Genomic DNA, 21,422 nt, shown 5'->3' with positions numbered 1-21,422 from the left:
ATTGTCCAAACAAATAGTAGTCGGAAGAGGAATGTGTCATATCACCCGTTAATATGCGATGAAGAAATTAATTTTTTTCATGGTCGTATAATGTGAGGTGAGTAAAGGAAGATGAGTTTGGTTTTCACTCAGATGTTTTGGTACCCAGTACCCAGCGCACACACTTTCCTGAAGCCAAGTTGGTCGTGGACATTACTTCTCACTAAACCGTATGAGATTTGCAATGCATCTGCAATGTCATGCAACCTCACCTTTCTGTATTTACGAATCATCACATCGACGTCACATACATCCCTGTCATCATCTGTCTTAGAGCCTAAATGGCGTAAATATGAACATGGCTACATTGTATTAGGAATTATAAAATATACCTCTGGATGCCATTTATGACTTATACGCCTTCATTCTACGATGAGTGAAAGCTGTTAACTAATGAGATTAACATCAGTCCACGCAATATTAGAAATAATAAGACAAGTTACTTTAAATTTACACCCTATTACCAAACGTCTCATTCGTTTCTCAGCAACATCGTGGTAACTCAATCAGAATTCTAAATTATAGCACATTGTTAAGATTTTTCTTCTAACTTTTCATCGTACATAAGCTCATATGTGATTAAAATTTAAAATCAATGACAAGCACCAAAAGTAATACATAAATAAATAATTCGATTATTCATGAGCAAACACGTTTATAATTTTATTTATTTATTTATTTTGTCACCTTTGACCGACTACAATAAGAGATGAAAAAGAAGAAAACGTGTTTTGTTTTCTTTAAAAATTAGTTTTCTACTATGTTTTCTTCGATACACTTACTATTGATCATTTCGACATTGTAGCCTCCCGACTTAATATTTCTTTATAACTTTTATTTATAATGTCTATCAACAACTTCAATACGATGCGATTTGGTCCTAGAAAACTTTGTCGTAAATGTATGAACTTTAAAAATCATCAATAAAATGACACAATTTATAATAAAAAAAAAGTTCAAGCTAGAGACTAGTGCACCCCCTGTTTTCATTCAATTTGGTGAGAGAAGGGTTTTGTCAAATTTCATTCCCATATCGCACTTAGAAGCAGGGTTGCTAACTTTTCTGAAGAAACAATTGGGACCGGACAATCGGGCCAACGCATAACATAAATATTTTACTAAGACTAATTTCTAGAATGTGATTGCGACATGCTACATGTTTTCAACCTACGTTTACGGCTGTAATGTCAAAGCTCACTCCATTTTTTTGTAGATACCATTTTAAAGATTGTTATGCAGTGTATTTTTAATATTTGATTCTGTACAGGATGTGAGTCATATATCAGGTAATATTTTGCTATCCCAGTGAACGACAATTGGACATTTATCATCAAAACTCGACTTTAATTCCTCAGCAAAACTTCGCAGTTCTCCAGGAACTGGATCATATGTATATATTCCAAAAGTAAATATTTCATGATTTTCCAAAATACACGTTTTTGAGCACCGCTTTCCTCACTTATAGGATATTCAAATTTTACCTCGTGCATTACATTATCATGTATAACAACATAGGAGGGTGTCTAGGTAATTAGATTTAAGTTGAGTTTTCGTTTCGCTACGCTAATCATCAGGGATCCGGAATCTTTATAAGACGTTTACCGTCAACTATTTTTGTTAATAACTAGCAGCGTTGATTATCTCTTCTTTCGTTGCTGCGTTAAAGCCTTAAGCCAATTTAACGTGATAGCGTAGGGTAGATATTGCGTTAAAACTTAGATAGATTATGGTGACAGCGCGAGACGGACGTGATGTTAAGATTAGATTAGATTAGGTCAGAGAAATTCGACGGCAATTATAGACTACGTTAACCCAGCTGGTTATTATATCAATTTAGAGACGACTCATGGACTTGAATATTGCTCTAAGAGAAGGTACCCGGTATTGTCATGGAGTAAGGGACAGAAATTATCTGACATTCATCGAAAATTTTCGGAGGTTTGTAGAGAAAATGTTATGGCGCAAATTTGTTTGTTTCTCCCTCCTTGTTTATTCGTGTTTAATATAAGCCTAAACAATGCGACGGCATCTGTTTACATTGAGTTGCCAGCAATAGGAAGGGGTGTACAGCATCGAGTGTACGAATTACGCTGTCAGCCGATAAGCAAGAGTTCCAGCTCCTTCTATTGCCAGCAACATTGTAACAAGAAAACTCGGTCGCTGTGGTCCTAACATTGTTTTCAGTATAGAACTTGCTCAGATTATCTCTTGTCGGCAGTCGCGATTGTCCGCATAGAATATTTAATTTTTAAAAATATGCCGCCCATGGAATCTTGTAGCTTTGGACACGTACCCTATGACTTATTCGTAAATATTGGCCTGACTGTTGCATTCTCTTTCATCACAGATACTGGTATGTCCGTTCCGGAATCTTCATTCAAAAATTATCGACAGATATTCAATAATGATAACGTCTGAAAATTAGCCCCGTCAAGGAAGGTTCTGCAGTTCATCACGTTGCTCATAAAACTACGCTTTCAAAGGTCTACCAGGGCAAATTGACGCAAAGTGACATTCGTAAATTAGCCGGAAACAATATATAGACTGTTGTATGTATGCACGTGGCACCTAAAATGTAATACGTCCTGTAAGCATAATAACATACTAGGCAGAACACCATGAAATTGCAGACATCATCACAAGCTTTCGCCATATTTCATGTTAGAGGCGTTCCTTGCCGTTCGCCACACACCCGCATAATTAAAATAATGTGAAAGAGGATCCATTATGATTTTCCAATCATCCGTAATCCAGTTTGGATGTTCTTGGCTCCATTTTGCTTATGCCAAATGGTGTTGCTGTTGATCAAAGATTTAAAAATTACAACCGGATCACGGATATTCATTTATGAATTTGACATTGGTCTGTGGATATTGTCACAGACTATTCAAGCTGCTATATCCCTAATTGGAGCTAATGATTCAATCACTACTGGAACATTGACGTCTTGGTTGAAAGAAAAATATGATGTTGAAATGAACTCATTACCATCAATGTTTTTCTTTGTTATAAAGTAAGATCAGCGAAAGCAACGATATATCATGTTGGGAAGCAGAGATTCGTCTCACTTCTGAATGTGCGGATTGCTGGAGACATGGGTTACGTTACTTCAAGTAGCATCTCAGTCCTTGTCCGGGATAGACGTGGCTACGACTTGAGTCCTCTTGCTTAATAGGGTTTCCCAGATCATGGTTTGGACTTTGCTAGGTTGTATTCATTACAAGAGGTTCGGAGCCTTGCGGTGCCAGGACGCCTCTTGACATTAAAAATTGGATGTAAGCTTGATGTAACGTCCCGGCCCCTAACGGGCCCCCGCTAATACACTAGTATATATAACTACTAGCTGAGCCGTAGTCCATCCTGCTAATTTGCGTATTTCATTACCCCTCTTCGAAGATGGTCTGTTTCTAATATTGAACATCTTGAACCAAGTTTATTCTCCAGTTTGCAAGTAAAAACAGTGTTAAGTACTTAGATACCTGTCAAAAGAAAGACACCGGCCCGTTAATTACTTGCAAAAATCTTTGGAACTGATTGCTGATTGAATTTAGCATATACTTTTGCCGCATTCACAGTACGGTTCTTAGTGAGAATACTTTTTAACTACTCGGCAATCCCTATCGTTAACTCTTTCTTTTTGTCCCTTTGTCTCTTCTCTGATATTGTTTTGTCACAAACTTTGTAGACCGCCATCGTCTTGGACACTCGTTTCTCACGACACAACTAACATGCATTTGCACCATCTAAACTTCCATCACTTCTTGAATCTTAGAGAGATTTTCCATTTCGCATCACCAACGTCTGACCCTTCAACAGACTCTTCCGTTCTATCCCAAGTGACGTATTATAGGCGATAACCTAACACATCACTAAGGGCAGTGAATTGCACACTCATCCTTAGGAGTCAGCATTTCAAAATGTGATATGTTGTAAATTATAAATGTTTTCTTTATGTTGATAACTTGTACATAGACATTCATCGATATAAATATTCATATACATTCACCGATTCGATATAGTACCTGTACACTGTAGATATACAATATAATACTGTAAATTCAACAGTTTTGGTTTAAAGTAAAGACTTTGAACCTGAATAGGCTACCTCATAATTTATCGCTTGATGAGATGCCCGTAAAACCGAGGATAAGTCGATATTATCTGTGCATATATACAATAAATATGTATACATACTCTTTCTAAGCATGTCACCTCTGGTGCTTGGGGTCTCGGGTTCGATCCTAGTCTCCGCCAAGTGAACTTTGTGGTGGACAAACACCGTGTGCGTGGGTTTTCTCAGGGTACTCCCGTTTCCTCCCACTTTCTTCATTCCACCATTTCATTCATTACTCATCATCACCGTCTCCTTTAGCCTAACCGGCATAACCGTGGGACGTAAAACTCAAAGATTTCATTTCATTTCATTCTTTCTAAACATGTCCTAGAAAAGAGACCATGATCCGTAGAAATATATGTATGTTATTGATTTGTTGATTGATTGATTTATAGAATTTTAACTTCTCGTCTCAGCGAGCAGGGAATATGAAATAGCACATCTACTTAAAGTGGTCTCCGAATCATTACTTTTAATCAAGTTCACTTGCCCGATGCAACTAAACCAGGAATCGAAACAGAGACAAAGCGCTCATGTTAGTCAGACACACAATGAAGGTAAATTAATTTCAGCTTTACAATTATACATTATATAATACTTCTTGTGTGTTTACATTGTGTTAAACCTATGTTAATTGTGAGAAAGATATAAATGCTTAATAAAATACAAGTTTTCGCACTATAGATGTAAGTTTTTCAGAGTGAAAATACTACTGTAATTTCAAAAGAAAAAGGTATAATGTAAAACATTTCTTACTGTATTAACTACAGTGCAAAATCAATAAGGGTCTTCTACGCTTGTCCATTGGTTAGTACAAAAGCCTTTGGTACATTTGGCTTCGGTTTTGATTGCCAGTGGGAGCTGATATGCTTCGGATACCACGTTAAGCTGTAGGTTCATGACTTATATACTCATGTAGGCTCGGTACTGAATGCACACTAAACTCCGAATCAATAAATCAAACAAACTGGAGAGGCTCGTCACATATAACGTGAGTGCTGAAAAGAGAAGCTAAATTCTAACGAACCAACTAACTAGACGAATTAAAACATAACGCTATTGTAAAGAAATGTCACTATACCAATGTCTTCATCGGAGATAAAATACTTGCAAGTATCGAAAGAAATGAAATCGAACTGCAGAAAATATTTTACAATAGTGGCTATTGTACAAAAGCACTACTAAAAAGTATCATACTACGTTGCATGTTCCTTGTTTACAAAGTTAAATGGTGTATTTTTGCAACTGTAAAAGATGATCTGGTCTTAATTATGCACGCCTTGTTTCGTCATATAAATGCAAATTTCCATAGTATCTTATATAGCGGGTGTTCTAAAAAAAGGTGCCCACATACTACAGAGCACTATTATATAGTTTAAAATAAAGTTAAATATATATGTAATTGTATACCTTTCGTGTTCTTGTTAGAAGACCAGAATTGCACTATGGGGCAAAGTTGCAGATAAAGAACAACAGAAAAGAGGTACCAATCTAGCAAATAATTACATCGATTCTTTCCAGATGGAAGTTAAAGTAGATATACGTTGATTCTAGCACAACTTATTAGTATAACAATCGGTGTAATTTCTTGGTGGATTCGAAGAACAATGATAATGGTTCCAAGTTAATCTACGACGTTGCCACATAACGAAATTTTGATTCCCTATAGCAACTGAAGGAGGCCCTGGAGGGTGTCATTTTGATCTGAAAAATAGCGCTGTTACTTGTGGGCACCTTTTTTAGAACACCCGATGAAAAATCTCCGAAATTTTAAGAACATTTTTTAGGCTGCTTAAGCGATAATATTATTTTTAAATTTAAATAATTAAATATAAATTGAATTTCGTTTACCTGTCTACTGCGATGGCCACCAAATGAAGAATGGAAGCAGTACAGCAAAGTACATCACTCGAAGTCCACATATCACACAGCTCAGGACCCAAAATCCAACCTTTGCTAATCTGGAAAACACACAGAATAAGAAAACCATTAACGTACAATAGAAGCATTTTCAAAATACTGTACAATAAAACAAGTAACTAGATCATGAACAAAATGTTTTGATAATTCAGCTGAATAGGCGAAACACTATATAGTATACTTTCTATCTCTTTACTCCAAAAGTCTTCGTAATTAATGGATAATCTTTACGACATTAGTTTTATGATATATTGTTTCCAGGTTATACATCAACTTTAAGCCTGTGAAAACGTATCTTGGTATTAACCTTATGGACCTTGACAGATAAGTAATGAAATGTGAAATGAACGCTAGTATTATTTGACTTCAACTTTGTGATTTTTGTTACATGGTAAATGTATCTGTGAACGGGGTATAATAATCGTTGGCCTCAACCTTATTGGTTTCACAACATAGGGAATGGGTCTCGAAAAGGGGTCTAGATGATCTCAACCTTGTGAGCTTTGTCAAATCCTTGCAGGCTTTGATCCTTAGATGTTGAAACTAATTCAAATAAACGTTAGAAAGATTTGAAAAAGTATGAGGATCTCAATTAAGAACAGTGAAGGACATATGGATAAAATTTTAAAACAATTGAACAGAGTTTTTCTCGAGTTTCTTTGAAACTACATTCAAGAATTTGCAACCAAGCATATAAATTATTCTGTTCGTGAGATCTATCAATTCATATAGTGGAGTGTGAGACAAATTTGAACACTGAGAACGTTTGAATATCATTTAAAAAAAATAAGAGAAATGGAATCCATCGAAGATCCAAACAATGATAGCAAATAGCGCTATCAAACAAGTAAGCTTCGTTCAGTCAGAATATTATTCTTTCATGTGTTAACATCCAGTGTATACGGTTGTGTTTTCAGCTATGCGTGTCAAAGTATTTTGCTGAAGTTGTAAGAGAATTACGCCAACAGTAAAGAGTCAGAAGTAAGTTTGATATACACATTATTATTATTACCTAACCATCGGTATATTTAATGCTCATGTTGCAATCTGATTATGGATTTCGCTTTACAAAAAGCAATTCGAAAATTTCTAAAGCTGTATGGTGGGGCACATTTGAGCAACTCTAGGTGCAGCAAATTTGAATAAGTTTAAACTTTATTAACTTCTAGAATATCACAGATGCGTTTGCAATAGCAAACGAAAACGTACATTCAATGTAGTCATTTTCAGATGGAAGTATGGTTTCATCTTATGCGAAAAAAACAAGCCACTTATAACGCATGATGTTATTTTGGAGGCAGTAAAAGTCCTCAATGAAGACAAACTATCAATACAAGCTTCAGCGTACAGTGCTTGGTAGCCAGAACTACCACAGTTGCATGCAAGAAATTGTTGAAAGATATGAGAAGGTCCTTTAACTGAAGTTTTTACTCCTGATAAAATTTACTATATCGGTCTTATTACGGTGGCAACAGATGTACGGTACCCAAAGATCGTTGATAAACTTGATGGACTGCGATTTAGACTGGCGGTCTCTACTTAAAAAGGGGTTATTTCTAACGTTCTGCTTGATGAAACCTAGGGAAGAGTTAAGCAATGATGAAGCAATGATCATCTTCGGTAATTTTGTATTATTTAGTGTCAAAACTACATTTTCTGCTTATAAAGGAGTAGGTCACACGAAAAAGTCGAATGTACTTAAGTTACACATATGATGTATGCGTCGAGTATAGGACAGGGAAGCGTACGTTTCCAGAGAAAGTAGACTTGAAAGAGGTAGAAAATCATATTTAATTTTTAAGCTATCAAACTTAAGAGTGCAAGTGGAACAGCCTACCAGCGGACAAATATGTTAATTGTGAATCTAATTCTTTAAAAGGAGGTAAAATTTACAGCATTGAACGTAACGAAGAGATCAAATATCTGTTTTGATATGTCTTTGTGACCAAAAAGATGGCTGTTCAAATGTAACTGAGGAGCAGATTTGAACATCCCTCACTTGTTTTGCTTTTTGTTTTTATGTCTAGACAATAACAGTGAGAACACGATAACTCGAAGTTGAAGGGAATAGACAAAAATTTGAGTTATCGAGTTTTTCGAGTATCGAGGTAGCCAAAGTAAAAATTCGAAATTCCGACGTTTGACGTTCCTCATCAAAAGTGACTATATAAGCTATATAACTCATAGTTTTATTCATTCAATCTCTTTAATTTGAAGTCGTGAAAAGTTCCTTAAATTAAACAAAGTGATTAGTAAAAATAAAATACTCTAAAACACAATTATAGTACATATTAGAATTAACATGACAGAACTATCAACAATGACAATTACGTAAGAGCATAAAACAATAACTTCGATTTATCGAGGGCACATCAAGAGAAATTCGACTTATAGAAGTAAATGTCGACTCGTAGAAGTTTGCAGACGCAAAAGTTCGAGTTACCGAGGTCTTTTTGAAGCATGATTATGAAACCATTAAAATTCGAGTTTTCGAGGTTGAAACTTTTAAACATTCGAGTTAGAGGTTATTTTAACATTGAGAGTTATGGAGAGTTCAAGGGAATGTGAGGAAATTCGAGTTATCGAGGCAAAACTGTATTATCTAACAAGAATTAGTTTCGTGTTACAAGAAACCATACTTTTGTGATTACTGTTATAAATCTGTATGAAGTGAAGGTTAAATAGCAATAACAAAAAAAGTCATTGAAGAAACTGTTGAAACGTACCCTTTTCTCTCTTACATATTATCTTTACATAATGTTAGACTTAAACAAGAAATGAATTTTATAATTATAATAATGTTTAGCCAGGGGCAGATCCAGGGGGAGACGATCGCTCTGATCGCCCCTCCCCCTCAGAAGAGGAAACTTTCTTATTTTACATATAAATAAAACCCAACCCAGAGTTTGGAGCTCTTAAAAGTAGCTCTAAGTAATAGTAGTACAACCCACCGCCCTCCCAGAACTGGGTTCTGAATCCACCCCTGTGTTTAGCTATATCGCACGCAATACCCATGTTGTATACTGTCATTTTCCTAGTGTCATAATGAAGAGCTGATTGAGGGTATACTGAGGGTATATGAGGCTGTACCAGGTTCATTTTAATAAGCGGCTTGACTATTGTACAGTATCAACTTTTAGATTTTCTCGAAAATTACGCACGAGGGACTGCCCCCCTCATATCATTTTGTGCAGCTTAATGAGATCTATCAAATGATTATATACATCTTTAGACATTTCTTTTCGTTAAATTTTAACGTTTAATGTATACTTATTCTACAGACTGCTCACCGTTAATAAGAAATAGGAGAGAAATATTTTTAAATTAGACGCTACTAAAAGTGTCATCCGAATATTATTTCTCTGGTTCATTATATCCTGGACCTTGCGAATACGATACAATTTTGCTTCCACTATTTTACAACTAAATTCTTCTGTCCTTTTTCTCTTTTATCTTATATGTAAAATAATTTATTGCTGTCATAACTTGAGAGTTTCGCACGTACAAGTAATAAGTTTAACTTTGTAATTGATGGTTACAATCTATCTTTGGTTAAATAAATTTGGGAAATATAGCCCTATATATCAGTTTTTGCCGATGAGTTTTGGTTATTGTAGGTTATAAATCATATTTTATCGCATTTATATTACACGTTTAAACTGTAGAGGAAATGAATATTTTTAATTTAATGAGATGAGTCACTAATTACTATCTGGAAGCTATTAGTGTATGTGAAACACCATATCCAAAGTGGTGTATACAATATCTTCATTGCTACGTGTGCAACCAAATTGATTACACTATATTAAACCCATTAATAACGGATATATAGCTTATATTATCCAGGTTTACTACAGAGGGTTTAACATTCAGTGTAAATGAACGTTAACACGCGGTGTGGGTTTCACCTAGAAAGCAATGATGACCATTCCGCTAACTTTGGATCTCATTAGTTGGGCTTGAGTGAATCTGTATGCCGAAAATGATGTTGCTTTTGATAACGAAACCTAAAACCAGATTCTACTTCAGAGAAATACGTATACAAGAGAAATTTCTCTCTATTCTATGTAAAATCGTGCTAGAACATGCATACATTTATGTATTATACAGTATGTTTATACTACAGTTCAAACAACATCCTGCTACGTTTTGTAATTTTCCTTTACTTTAAAAAAAACATTAAATCAATTACCTTCCATATCTATCTATCTATATCTATATCTATATCTATATCTATATCTATATCTATATCTATATCTATATCTATATATATCCCTCTTCATAATGAAATTAAAGATCAGCAAGCTTAGCGAACATACTTTAGAGATTTTTTTGGTACAATTATAAGAAATTATCTACAAACATTCTGCCAATACAAAACTCTTAAATTTTAATGAACTGCAATTAAAGAAAAATGATACAGATTAAAACAAACAGTTATTTATGGATATGGATAATTTAATTATAATATCGATCATTGCTACTTTAATGTCAAAGCCCTTCACTTGCTTATGATTTAGCAATAACACTTTACTCTTTGTTATTATTCTGTTTTAACTTACCAACAATGTTTTATGCTTCCTTAAAATCTAGTAACAATGTGCCATGTTTCGTTATACGATTTTTTACAATTTAGTTAGAAATAATCGATATTACAATCTCTGGGATACTGTGGAAAGTTCAAGATGGCTGGCTGTGAAAGGTTTAGAGTAGTTGAATGTAATCAGTGGTCGTTACAAGTTATGGTTAGGAACATTAAAAAAGTTAACATTTTTAACATTTAACATGAAAATCATATCTTTCAATTTTCTTTAAGAATCTAACAAAAGGATTAATAAATGTACACACTAAAACTAAGAAAAAGATCAGTATATATTTAAAAATATATGTTATTAAAAATAAATTTTACTTTAGAGTTCAAGAAAAATATCTACAAGGTTGTATGTTTAGTTATAATTTTGGCACGGACTATTTGCGCTCTGTTATAATTTACCAACTACGTTTTACGTTTCCTTTTAGGTACTTTAGTAACGATGCTTTGTTTTGTTATAATTTGACAACGATGTATTATGTTTCTTATAATTTACCAATGCTGCTCTAGAAGAAAATTGGCCAATAATACTCGACTACATAAGATTTGTCCAGGACATAATTTTGCATAATCCTATGCAGGGGTAAAATTGAGGGGGACGCCATCCCCCATTTCCAAAAAAATATGTACGGCGTCTCCCCAGTTCCTAAAAAATTACAATGGACAAAGATAAGCAAGGAGACGGCGTGACATTATGTCGCTACCTACCGTCCCTCTACTTTTTCAGATCCACTTTTATCCCTGATCTTATGGGATTTTTACATGAACAATTCAGTTTTACTTTTAAGTGTTTGCTATCACGTATAGGTTTCTAGACAAAAGATTTAAAAAATGTGTGTGTATAGTGCATTGTTTAATAGTTAATGACTTGAAGAAATCTTTAACGTTTATTACCATTATACAGACCTCATTTGAGTTCATGTTTGATTGATGTGTAAACGCACAGATTGCCAGGATTTCTTACGACCTGAACATTTTCCTAATGACAACTGTATCTTTCCACAGCTTCAGTTCTTTGTAGGTGCCAAAAGTGATCTCGGGTTGTTACTCTTTTTCTTAATACATAGATTTTATTGGTGCTAGAAAAGTTACATATGTTATGCAAATGCCTAACGCATCTGGGTAGTTTCGGCTATGTCTCGATGAAGTAATTTTTACATCTTAAAGAAATAGCTTCTTTTTCTTAATTTCTAAGTGTTATCAACTTTATTTTAGTTGAAGGTTTGGGATCATGTCGGGACACAGCGTTTGTTATATTACTTTGAGATAGACTCCAGGACTCAAAATGTTCTATAATGACAAATTTTTAAAATTTATTTCGGTTATATTCAAAAATTCCATCTGTTTGTAAACGAAGTATGTTTTAGTTTTATGTCGATCATTCCGAATAGGACTGATCAATCACAGCACACCTCTCCTGTCACTGCATGATAGTTGAACCTACTTGATCAGTCCTGCTCGGACCCGTTTGCGGACGACCACGTCGACCGTTGATTCCTTGGCCGTTTACATGGTACTAGTAGCATTTGGTGGCAAAGCGCAGGGTACGAATATAACACGAAAATGCCGAAATAAAAACATTGTTTCTTTAATAACAATTCAGTCACATTCATGAACACAGTGAACAACAAGTAGAAAAAGAAAAAAAAGTTCAGGCAATGTATTTTAACTCAACTTTAGTACTTGACAAACCAAGCAGTCATACATATAACAAATAGTTCAATTCTGATTGCAAGTTACCATAAACATTTTCTTTAGATTGTAAACATACGAAATTAAGAGATCTGAAAACTATCGATTTGATTGGAGCATGTTTGAAGCACGTCATACCTTTGGCATTCATATCATCGTGATTTCCGTGTATTTGGTTGGCCAACAATGATATGTCTTCTCCGGTGAGGAGCGTTAAAAATCTCAAACGTCACGGGCAAACTGTATTCCATGATGACGACAAGCAATGTTACAAGCATTTCTGATAGAAAGATGAACGAAGTTTAAGAAGTAATCATAAAATGGCACATATGACCATTAATCATTATGAATGACGTTTATTATATATTTCCTTTAAAAATACCAAAGCATAGCATTTTGACATAACTCTCAGTCTTTACTTTACATATTAAGAAGAAATACATACATTTTCTCAAGGTATGTTCAAAATGACGGGAAAAGACTGATTTTGAATACGTCTAAGTCTCTGTATTGTAGTACTCATCTTCACCCAGAACGCAGACGTAGGTGCTGGTTAATGTTCAGGAATATTGTTATCACAAAACAGAAGTTGAAAGAAAAAGGGGAAATAATTCCCAAAGTTAGAAAGGTATGGCTAAAACTTCAAGCAGGGAAAGAAAACTCCAAAAAGGCAAACTTATCTGATTTCTAAAACTAAATTATCTACTATAACCCAACTACAAATTCTTTTACTTCGAAATCTTGGCAGTCTTCAACCATCTTATCATTAATTAATATTTATCTGTTTAATTGTTCTCACAACATTGAATTATTACGTTTTGGTTATCATCTCTAAAGTTTGTAAAGTGCCACGTGTTCGATTTTCCGCCATCAGCGGTTTTCACAAAATTGTTCCCGAAAGGAAGGCATAATTATCAATTGATATATATTATTGAGCAAAGCATAACAACGTGAGGGTAAATCTTCATGTGTATGTTTCAAAAATATTCACAAAAAGATTTTTATTGTGATATATATACATATTATATATATATATATATATATATATATATATATATATATATATATATATATATGGCATTTCTTTCCAACAATAACATGCTTAATAACTACCACTTACGTATTAAGATGAAATTGCCAAACGTACAACCCCCTTAAATCTTGCATTTCGACACTACAAGAGGATGTCAACATTATATGTTAATGAGAAAAATATGAGAATCATTTAATAGTGCCAAAATTGATAATATTGTGTAGTGGGTAATCCAATCGCAGTAGAGGACCTGTGCTTGTGAGCTCTGTGTTGTGCAACTCCTGACTGTGACAAATATTGGAAATGGAGATTGTGGGTGTTTCGGGTAGTATATATATATTGATTATCAGAGGTCGTACAGTAAGACTGAAACTTTAAATGAAAAGAAAAAGATAAAAATCCACAATAATCTACGTGAAGTTTGAAATGAATTAACAGTAAGACCATAGTACAATATTTTCTTGGATTACTCGTTTTCGTAGTGAGCATAAACGATTACGCAAGAACTCGATGGACCAAATCATCAACCGATGAGCAAGATGTGTAACTTGTTGCAAGAGCGTCGTGCGACATGTGATGAACTTCTAGAAACCATAGAGCTTCACAAACGTCATTATACTTGATTGTGACAAATTATTTAAAGATGATTTTTTTAAAAAAAAATGTGTGATGGCCCCTCACTTGTTGTTGACTGCTGAACAGAACCATACAAGTCTGAGCAAGACACCGCTACTAAAATGAAAAATCCACGTTCAACGTAAGGTATTCTTGAATCGAATTGTTGTTATTGATGAAAGTAGGTCCAAGACATTGACCCGGACTTGAAATTATAGAACCAGGAGTAAGTTCCACCTTTTCCACGATTAATAAAATTTCGACGAGCTCAATCAAAGATCAAACAAAAATGATGATGTTTGCTTATGATCAACAAAAGATCATCATAACAGACAGGTTTCTATATGGAAGAAGTGTTATAGCAAGTGTCCGAAAAAGAATGCACAAATCACGACATCATTGTCCAAGAGTGGGCCACTCATTCCCCATGATAACTCTCACCCACACTTCGCGCAAATCTTTAAGTGAAACGCTACGCGAATACGGTTGGGAGAGGCTTCAAACTTATCCCAAAAGTTGAGCAAGGTATGCGTACGCGTTGATTTCCATCCCTAGATGAGCTTTCTGCTGCCGTTATCAGATCCAATATGACAGTTGAACACAAATAGTGTTCTGGAAGGAATAGCTACTGAAGTTTTCCGGACATTGGGTCCCACTTATTCAGCAGCAGAAAGCCTAAATTAAATATATATAGAACAAAAATTAACATATATTAAGGATAACAAAATTTATGTACATTATTTTTGGAAACATTCTCGTAACCGAAAGTTATAATTCTCTTGAAGCATTAATTTGAAATATTATTCAATTTATGATTTCAGACTTGTACACATTTCTTGTAGACTAAACAAATCTCATGTCGTGGTAAAGTTTAACTTACTTCAAAAGAAATAAATATAATTCATAATTCAAGGTATGTGTTTATGAAAGAGTATGGTTAGACCTATCTACAGTAAAATAAAGTCAGAGTACCAGCTGCGAGTACCAGAGTGGCAAAGTTTAACGTGCACTTTAAAAGAAAGTAATACAATTTAAAATCGAAAGTATGGGTCCTTGTAAGAGCATGGCTATACCTATTTACAGTAAAATGAAAAGTAAAAATCCAGTCAGAACAACATTTCTAAACATACACGTAAATAAGGCTGAAGAAATATTTGTGGTAATAGGTTTCGCATTCTTTCAACAACTTGCATGGCGGCGAGAAATCCTCAGTATGTGTTGAGTGTAGGATGAATGCTTCAGTCCTTTCTTTCTTTCTCTTTTATTTTGGCACTTTCTTTTTCATCTTTCAATAGAAAATTTCCAGACAACAACAATACGAATAAAAGCAGTCGTTGTCCCATTTAATGGCGGTCGCCATTTTTATAGTTCCTTAAACCGAGACAATGTAAACTGGTCCAGTTAGGAAAAAGGAAAATCCTGGAAGAAAATGTTAAGGTTTGAGCAAGTGGACTGGAATTGTAATAATATTAATAGTAGCACAAACACTACTAATATTAATACATCACTGGAGAGAAAACTGTGTTGTCACCAATACATAGATTTTTTTATTCTATTCTTTGGGCGCTGAAACCTTGCAGAACACTGGAGCAATGAATTGCAACTTGGTTTCGTAGTGAAACCCGCAGCAGGTTGTTACTGGAGATCATTTAAAACGGAAGTTTGTGATGATGAAAAGTGCTACGTTTGGTTACTAAAAAAGAAATGTTTTATGGGATTCCATATTATCCTGGTAGTTTCAGCGTCAAATAATACGTAGTTTTCGTCTCTAATGTTTTTCTCTGCTTTTCTCGCTTTATACTTATAATAAAGGAAATAAATAATTTAAAAAATAATTTCTGTAGATTGTGATGTAAAACTATTCACGTTAAATTTAATAAATGAAACAATTTCCTTCTCTTTTATCATACACGCATCGAAAACCAAATGATATGTTATTGCAAAGAACAAAAGCATACCTTGGCTATTTTACTATATAACCAGCATAAGGCTGCAATCATTTTTTATTAGAGAGGAATATATACACTTGGGGCAAAGTCGAGATTATATGAGAAATGATAAAAAAAACTCATCTTTTTGCCGGTGCTAGATGGCACTACCTAATAGATATCAGCCGCAGTATGTCATTTTGCGTTATGCCGGTTATGCTAAAGGAGACGGTGATTATGAGAAATTAATGAAATGGTGGAATGAAGAATTTGGGATTAAATGGAAGAACCCCGAGAAAACCCATGATCACAGTGTTTGTCCACCACAAAGTCCACACGGCGCGAGCTGGGATCGAACCAAGGACCCCAAGCACTGGAGGTGAACGCTCTACCACTGAGCCACCGCGCCCCACCCCCATTTTCCGTTGAGAAATTAGATCACGAACCAAACTTCATATTTGCGGGGATTTTCTACTACAGCAGTAATTTTAACTTACTTATACTTACATGTACACAAGTCTACACTGAGATTTATAATTCTGTTACAGGTCACAGAATACTAGAACATGCTTCTGCGCAGACTCAGCTTCTTCAGTGCCATGTTAAAATAATCATCCTATTTTTTCTAACATTCGCATCTTCTTTTAGTACCACTATAAAGCCACAATTAAATTTCTACAACTACAAAAAAATGAATTATTTTATCACATTGACGTTCCTGTTGTAGCTTACTTTTTTCTACATACTGTTAAGATGATTACCAGGAATACTGCCACGATACAGATACCATTTTTTTTTTTTTTTTTTTGCCTCATAGTGTTAGCCTCTATTGATACTGCTCTTACTTTTACGCTTCTTTCTCATTGGTAGCCACCGTGATTATCGTTTGATTTCTTGGTATTATCGAGATAACTTAAACACAATAGGTGAACCTCCATTGTGCATCATTCCCTATTTCTTCTTTCGCTCTTTGAAGTACACATGACAACCTTGGGTGAGATATCGTTTTGCCCTTTTTAAATAGCATTGGCATTCAGTGGCTACTATAAACGTAATCAAGAAATTTCTGTCGCTTTATCACTCACTACCTTCGAACACGGATATGTCACCTAAGACGTACCTGGAAGATGAAAAGTAGTCCCTGTTCGGCCCTATTTTTGCCTGAAGATCTTCATTTTTTACATGTGTTGGTCTTTCAGCACGTGTTGCGTCTTCGAGTTTTTTGTGACCGTCTTTAAGCTTGTTAAACCACCGGTGATCTGTCCGCCGGTGATCACGATACTCTCACCAAAGGCCTGGCGTATCTTCCGCTCAGCTGCAGCAGCATTGGATCCCAGTTTGAACTCGTACAGTATACATAACCTTGTAGTGCTCTAAGTAGGTCCCATATTCACTCTGTCCTTACGCAAGTTTACAGTGTAACTAAACTGCCACAACGAGGAAATATGTTGGATATACCCGCAGCAACAACTGACCTTCGCCTTATCTTCATTTGCATTCAGTTCACGGTTTCAGGGCCAATTGAAAACAGACCTCTACAAAAAACGACAGAATTTTCTTGGTTACGTTTATTCATGGTTAACAGCGATTGAAAGGATTATCTAGATCACAGAATGGAAAGGAAAAGCACATATACTGTTGCAATTAGCATTTAAAAACAAAAAATACGGACAACAGAGAACAAATTGTAAGTGTTTCAATCCTTACAATATTTCCAATTTTACAAGCCATATGTGTGTAGCTACTAGGATTATGTCTTTATTAGAAATAATTGCGTAATTTTCAAGAATGTGTATATTACTGTTATTAGTAGAAAGAATTAGTAATTGGACTTGTAGGCTTCCAGCATCTAAGGCCATGTTAGAACGTCACTTATGAGAGATCATGTCCCTCGGAGATCACACTATTGGAGGAAAGCGAAGGAAGCGGCCTGAGATCTGTATATTACGTATCATAACGGCATTTGCAATAAATGAGGGAAACCTAGAAAAACCTCTGTCAGGATGGCATTTACAATGAATGAGAGAAACCTAGGAAAACTTCAGTCAAGATGGCATTTGCAATGAATGAGGGAAACCTAGGAAGACCTCAGTCAGGATGGCATTTACAAGGAATGAAGGAAACCTAGAAAAACCTCAGTCAGGATGGCATTTACAATGAATGAGGGAAACCTAAGAAAACCTCTGTCAGGATGGCACTTACAATGAATGAGGGAAACCTAGGAAAACCTCCGTCAGGATGGCATTTGCAATGAATGAGGGAAACCTAGGAAAACCTCAGTCAGGATGGCATTTACAATGAATGAGGGAACCTAAGAAAACCTCTGTCAGGATGGCATTTACAATGAATGAGGGAAACCGAGGAAAACCTCTGTCAGGATGGCATTTGCAATGAATGAGGGAAACCTAGGAAAACCTCCGTCAGGATAGCATTTACAATGAATGAGGGAAACCTAGGAAGACCTCAGTCAGGATGGCATTTACAATGAATGAGGGAAACCTAGGAAAACCTCCGTCAGGATAGCATTTACAATGAATGAGGGAAACCTAGGAAGACCTCAGTCAGGATGGCATTTACAATGAATGAGGGAAACCTAGGAAAACCTCAGTCAGGATGGCATTTACAATGAATGACGGAAACCTAGGAAAACCTTTGTCAGGATAGCATTTACAATGAATGAGGGAAACCTAGGAAAACCTCTGTCACGATGGCATTTACAATGAATGAGGGAAACCTAGGAAAACCTCAGTCAGGATGGCATTTAAAATAAATGAGGGAAACCTAGGAAAACCTCTGTCAGGATGGCATTTACAATGAATGAAGGAAACCTAGGAAAACCTCCGTCAGGATGGCATTTACAATGAATTAGGGAAACCTAGGAAAACCTCTGTCAGGATGGCATTTAATATGAATGAGGGAAACCGAGGAAAACCTCTGTCAGGATGGCATTTGCAATGAATGAGGGAAACCTAGGAAAACCTCAGCCAGGATGGCATATACAATGAATGAGGGAAACCTAGGAAAACTTCTTTGAGGATGGCCTTTGCAATGAATGAGGGAAACCAAGGAAAACCTCTGTCAGGATGGCATTTACAATGAATGCTGGTAACCTAGGAAAACCTCAGTGAGGATGGCATTTGCAATGAATGAGGGAAACGAAGGAAAACCTCTAACAGGATGGCATTTACAATGAAAGAGGGAAACCTAGGAAGACCTCAGTCAGGATGGCATTTACAATAAATGAGGGAAACCTAGAAAAACCTCTGTTAGAATGGCATTTACAATGAATGAGGGAAACCTAGGAAGACCTCAGTCAGGATGCCATTTACAATGAGTGAGGGAAACCTAGGAACACCTCAGTCAGGAAGGCATTTACAATGAATGAGGGAAACCTAGGAAAACCTCAGTCAGGATGGCATTTACAATGAATGAGGGAAACCTAGGAAAACCTCTGTCAGGATAGCATTTACAATGAATGAGGGAAACCTAGGAAAACCTCTGTCACGATGGCATTTACAATGAATGAGGGAAACCTAGGAAAACCTCCGTCAGGATGGCATTTAAAATAAATGAGGGAAACCTAGGGAAACCTCTGTCAGGATGGCATTTACAATGAATGAGGGAAACCTAGGAAAACCTCCGTCAGGATGGCATTTACAATGCATGAGGGAAACCTAGGAAAACCTCTGTCAGGATGGCATTTACAATGAATGAGGGAAACCGAGGAAAACCTCTGTCAGGGTGGCATTTGCAATGAATGAGGGAAACCTAGGAAAACCTCAGTCAGGATAGCATTTACAATGAATGAGGGAAACCTAGGAAGACCTCAGTCAGGATGGCATTTACAATGAATGAGGGAAACCTAGGAAAACTTCTTTGAGGATGGCATTTGCAATGAATGAGGGAAACCAAGGAAAACCTCTGTCAGGATGGCATTTACAGTGAATGCTGGTAACCTAGAAAAACCTCAGTGAGGATGGCATTTGCAATCAATGAGGGAAACGAAAAAAAACCTCTAACAGGATGGCATTTACAATGAAAGAGGGAAACCTAGGAAGACCTCAGTGAGGATGGCATTTACAATGAATGAGGTGAACCTAGGAAGACCTCAGTCAGGATGCCCTTTACAATGAATGAGGGAAACCTAGGAAAACTTCTTTGAGGATGGCATTTGCAATGAATGAGGGAAACCAAGGAAAACCTCTAACGGGATGGCATTTGCAACGAATGAGTGAAACCTAGGAAAACCTCTGTCAGGATGGTATTTGCAATGAATGAGGGAAACCTAGGAAAACCTCTGTCAGGATGGCATTTACAAAGAATGAGGGATACCTAGGAAAACCTCTAACAGGATGGCATTTACAATGAATGAGGGAAACCTAGGAAAACCTCTGTGAGGATGGCATTTACAATGAATGAGGGAAACCTAGGAAAACCTCAGGCAAGATGGCATTTACAATGAATGAGGGAAACCTAGGAAAACCTCAGTCAGGATGGCATTTACAATGAATGAGGGAAACCTAGGAAAACCTCAGTCAGGATGGCATTTACAATGAATGAGGGAAACCTAGGAAGACCTCAGTCAGGATGGCATTTACAATGAATGAGGGAAACCTAGGAAAACCTCTGTGAGGATGGCATTTGAAATGAATGAGGGAAACCTAGGAAAACCTCTAACAGGATGGCATTTACAATGAATGAGGTAAACCTAGGAAAACCTCAGTCAGGATGGCATTTACAATGAATGAGGGAAACCTAGGAAAACCTCTGTCAGGATGGCATTTACAATGAATGAGGGAAACCTAGGAGGATCACAGTCAGCACGGCATTTAATATGAATGAGGGAAACCTAGGAAGACCTCAATCAGGATGGCATTTACAATGAATGAGGGAAACCTAGGAAGACCTCAGTCAGGATTGCATTTACAATGAATGAGGGAAACCTAGGAAAACCTCAGTCAGGATGGCATTTACAATGAATGAGGGAAACCTAGGAAAACCTCAGTCAGGATGGCATTTACAATGAATGAGGGAAACCTAGGAAAACCTCTGTCAGGATAGCATTTACAATGAATGAGGGAAACCTAGGAAAACCTCTGTCACGATGGCATTTACAATGAATGAGGGAAACCTAGGAAAACCTCAGTCAGGATGGCATTTACAATGAATGAGGGAAACCTAGGAAGACCTCAGTCAGGATGGCATTTACAATGAATGAGGGAAACCTAGGAAAATCTCTGTGAGGATGGCATTTGAAATGAATGAGGGAAACCTAGGAAAACCTCAGTCAGGATGGCATTTACAATGAATGAGGGAAACCTAGGAAGACCTCTGTCAGGATGGCATTTACAATAAATGAGGGAAACCTAGGAAAACCTCAGTCAGGATGGCATTTACAATGAATGAGGGAAACCTAGGGAAACCTCTGTCAGGATGGCATTTACAATGAATGAGGGAAACCTAGGAAAACTTCTAACAGGATGGCATTTA

At 36.1% G+C, this 21,422-nt stretch overlaps 1 protein-coding gene across 2 annotated transcripts in view; it reads right to left on the bottom strand.

Annotated features, from left to right (window-relative positions):
* Nucleotides 1-21,422, bottom strand: part of LOC145671053 (5-hydroxytryptamine receptor-like) — a 1,055,419-nt gene that overhangs the window by 112,345 nt on the left and 921,652 nt on the right. For both annotated transcript variants that reach the window (XM_081739738.1, XM_081739739.1), the window contains one exon: nucleotides 6,005-6,114. In XM_081739738.1, the coding sequence (XP_081595864.1) occupies nucleotides 6,005-6,114 (110 nt within the window). The remainder of the gene's footprint in view (nucleotides 1-6,004; nucleotides 6,115-21,422) is intronic.

This window comes from Thermobia domestica, chromosome 15, assembly GCF_964235325.1.
Source record: "Thermobia domestica chromosome 15, izTheDome1.hap1.1, whole genome shotgun sequence".
NCBI lineage: Eukaryota > Metazoa > Arthropoda > Insecta > Zygentoma > Lepismatidae > Thermobia > Thermobia domestica.
The sequence above is the reverse complement of the archived record's forward strand: the minus strand, read 5'-3'. Positions and strand labels throughout refer to the sequence as shown.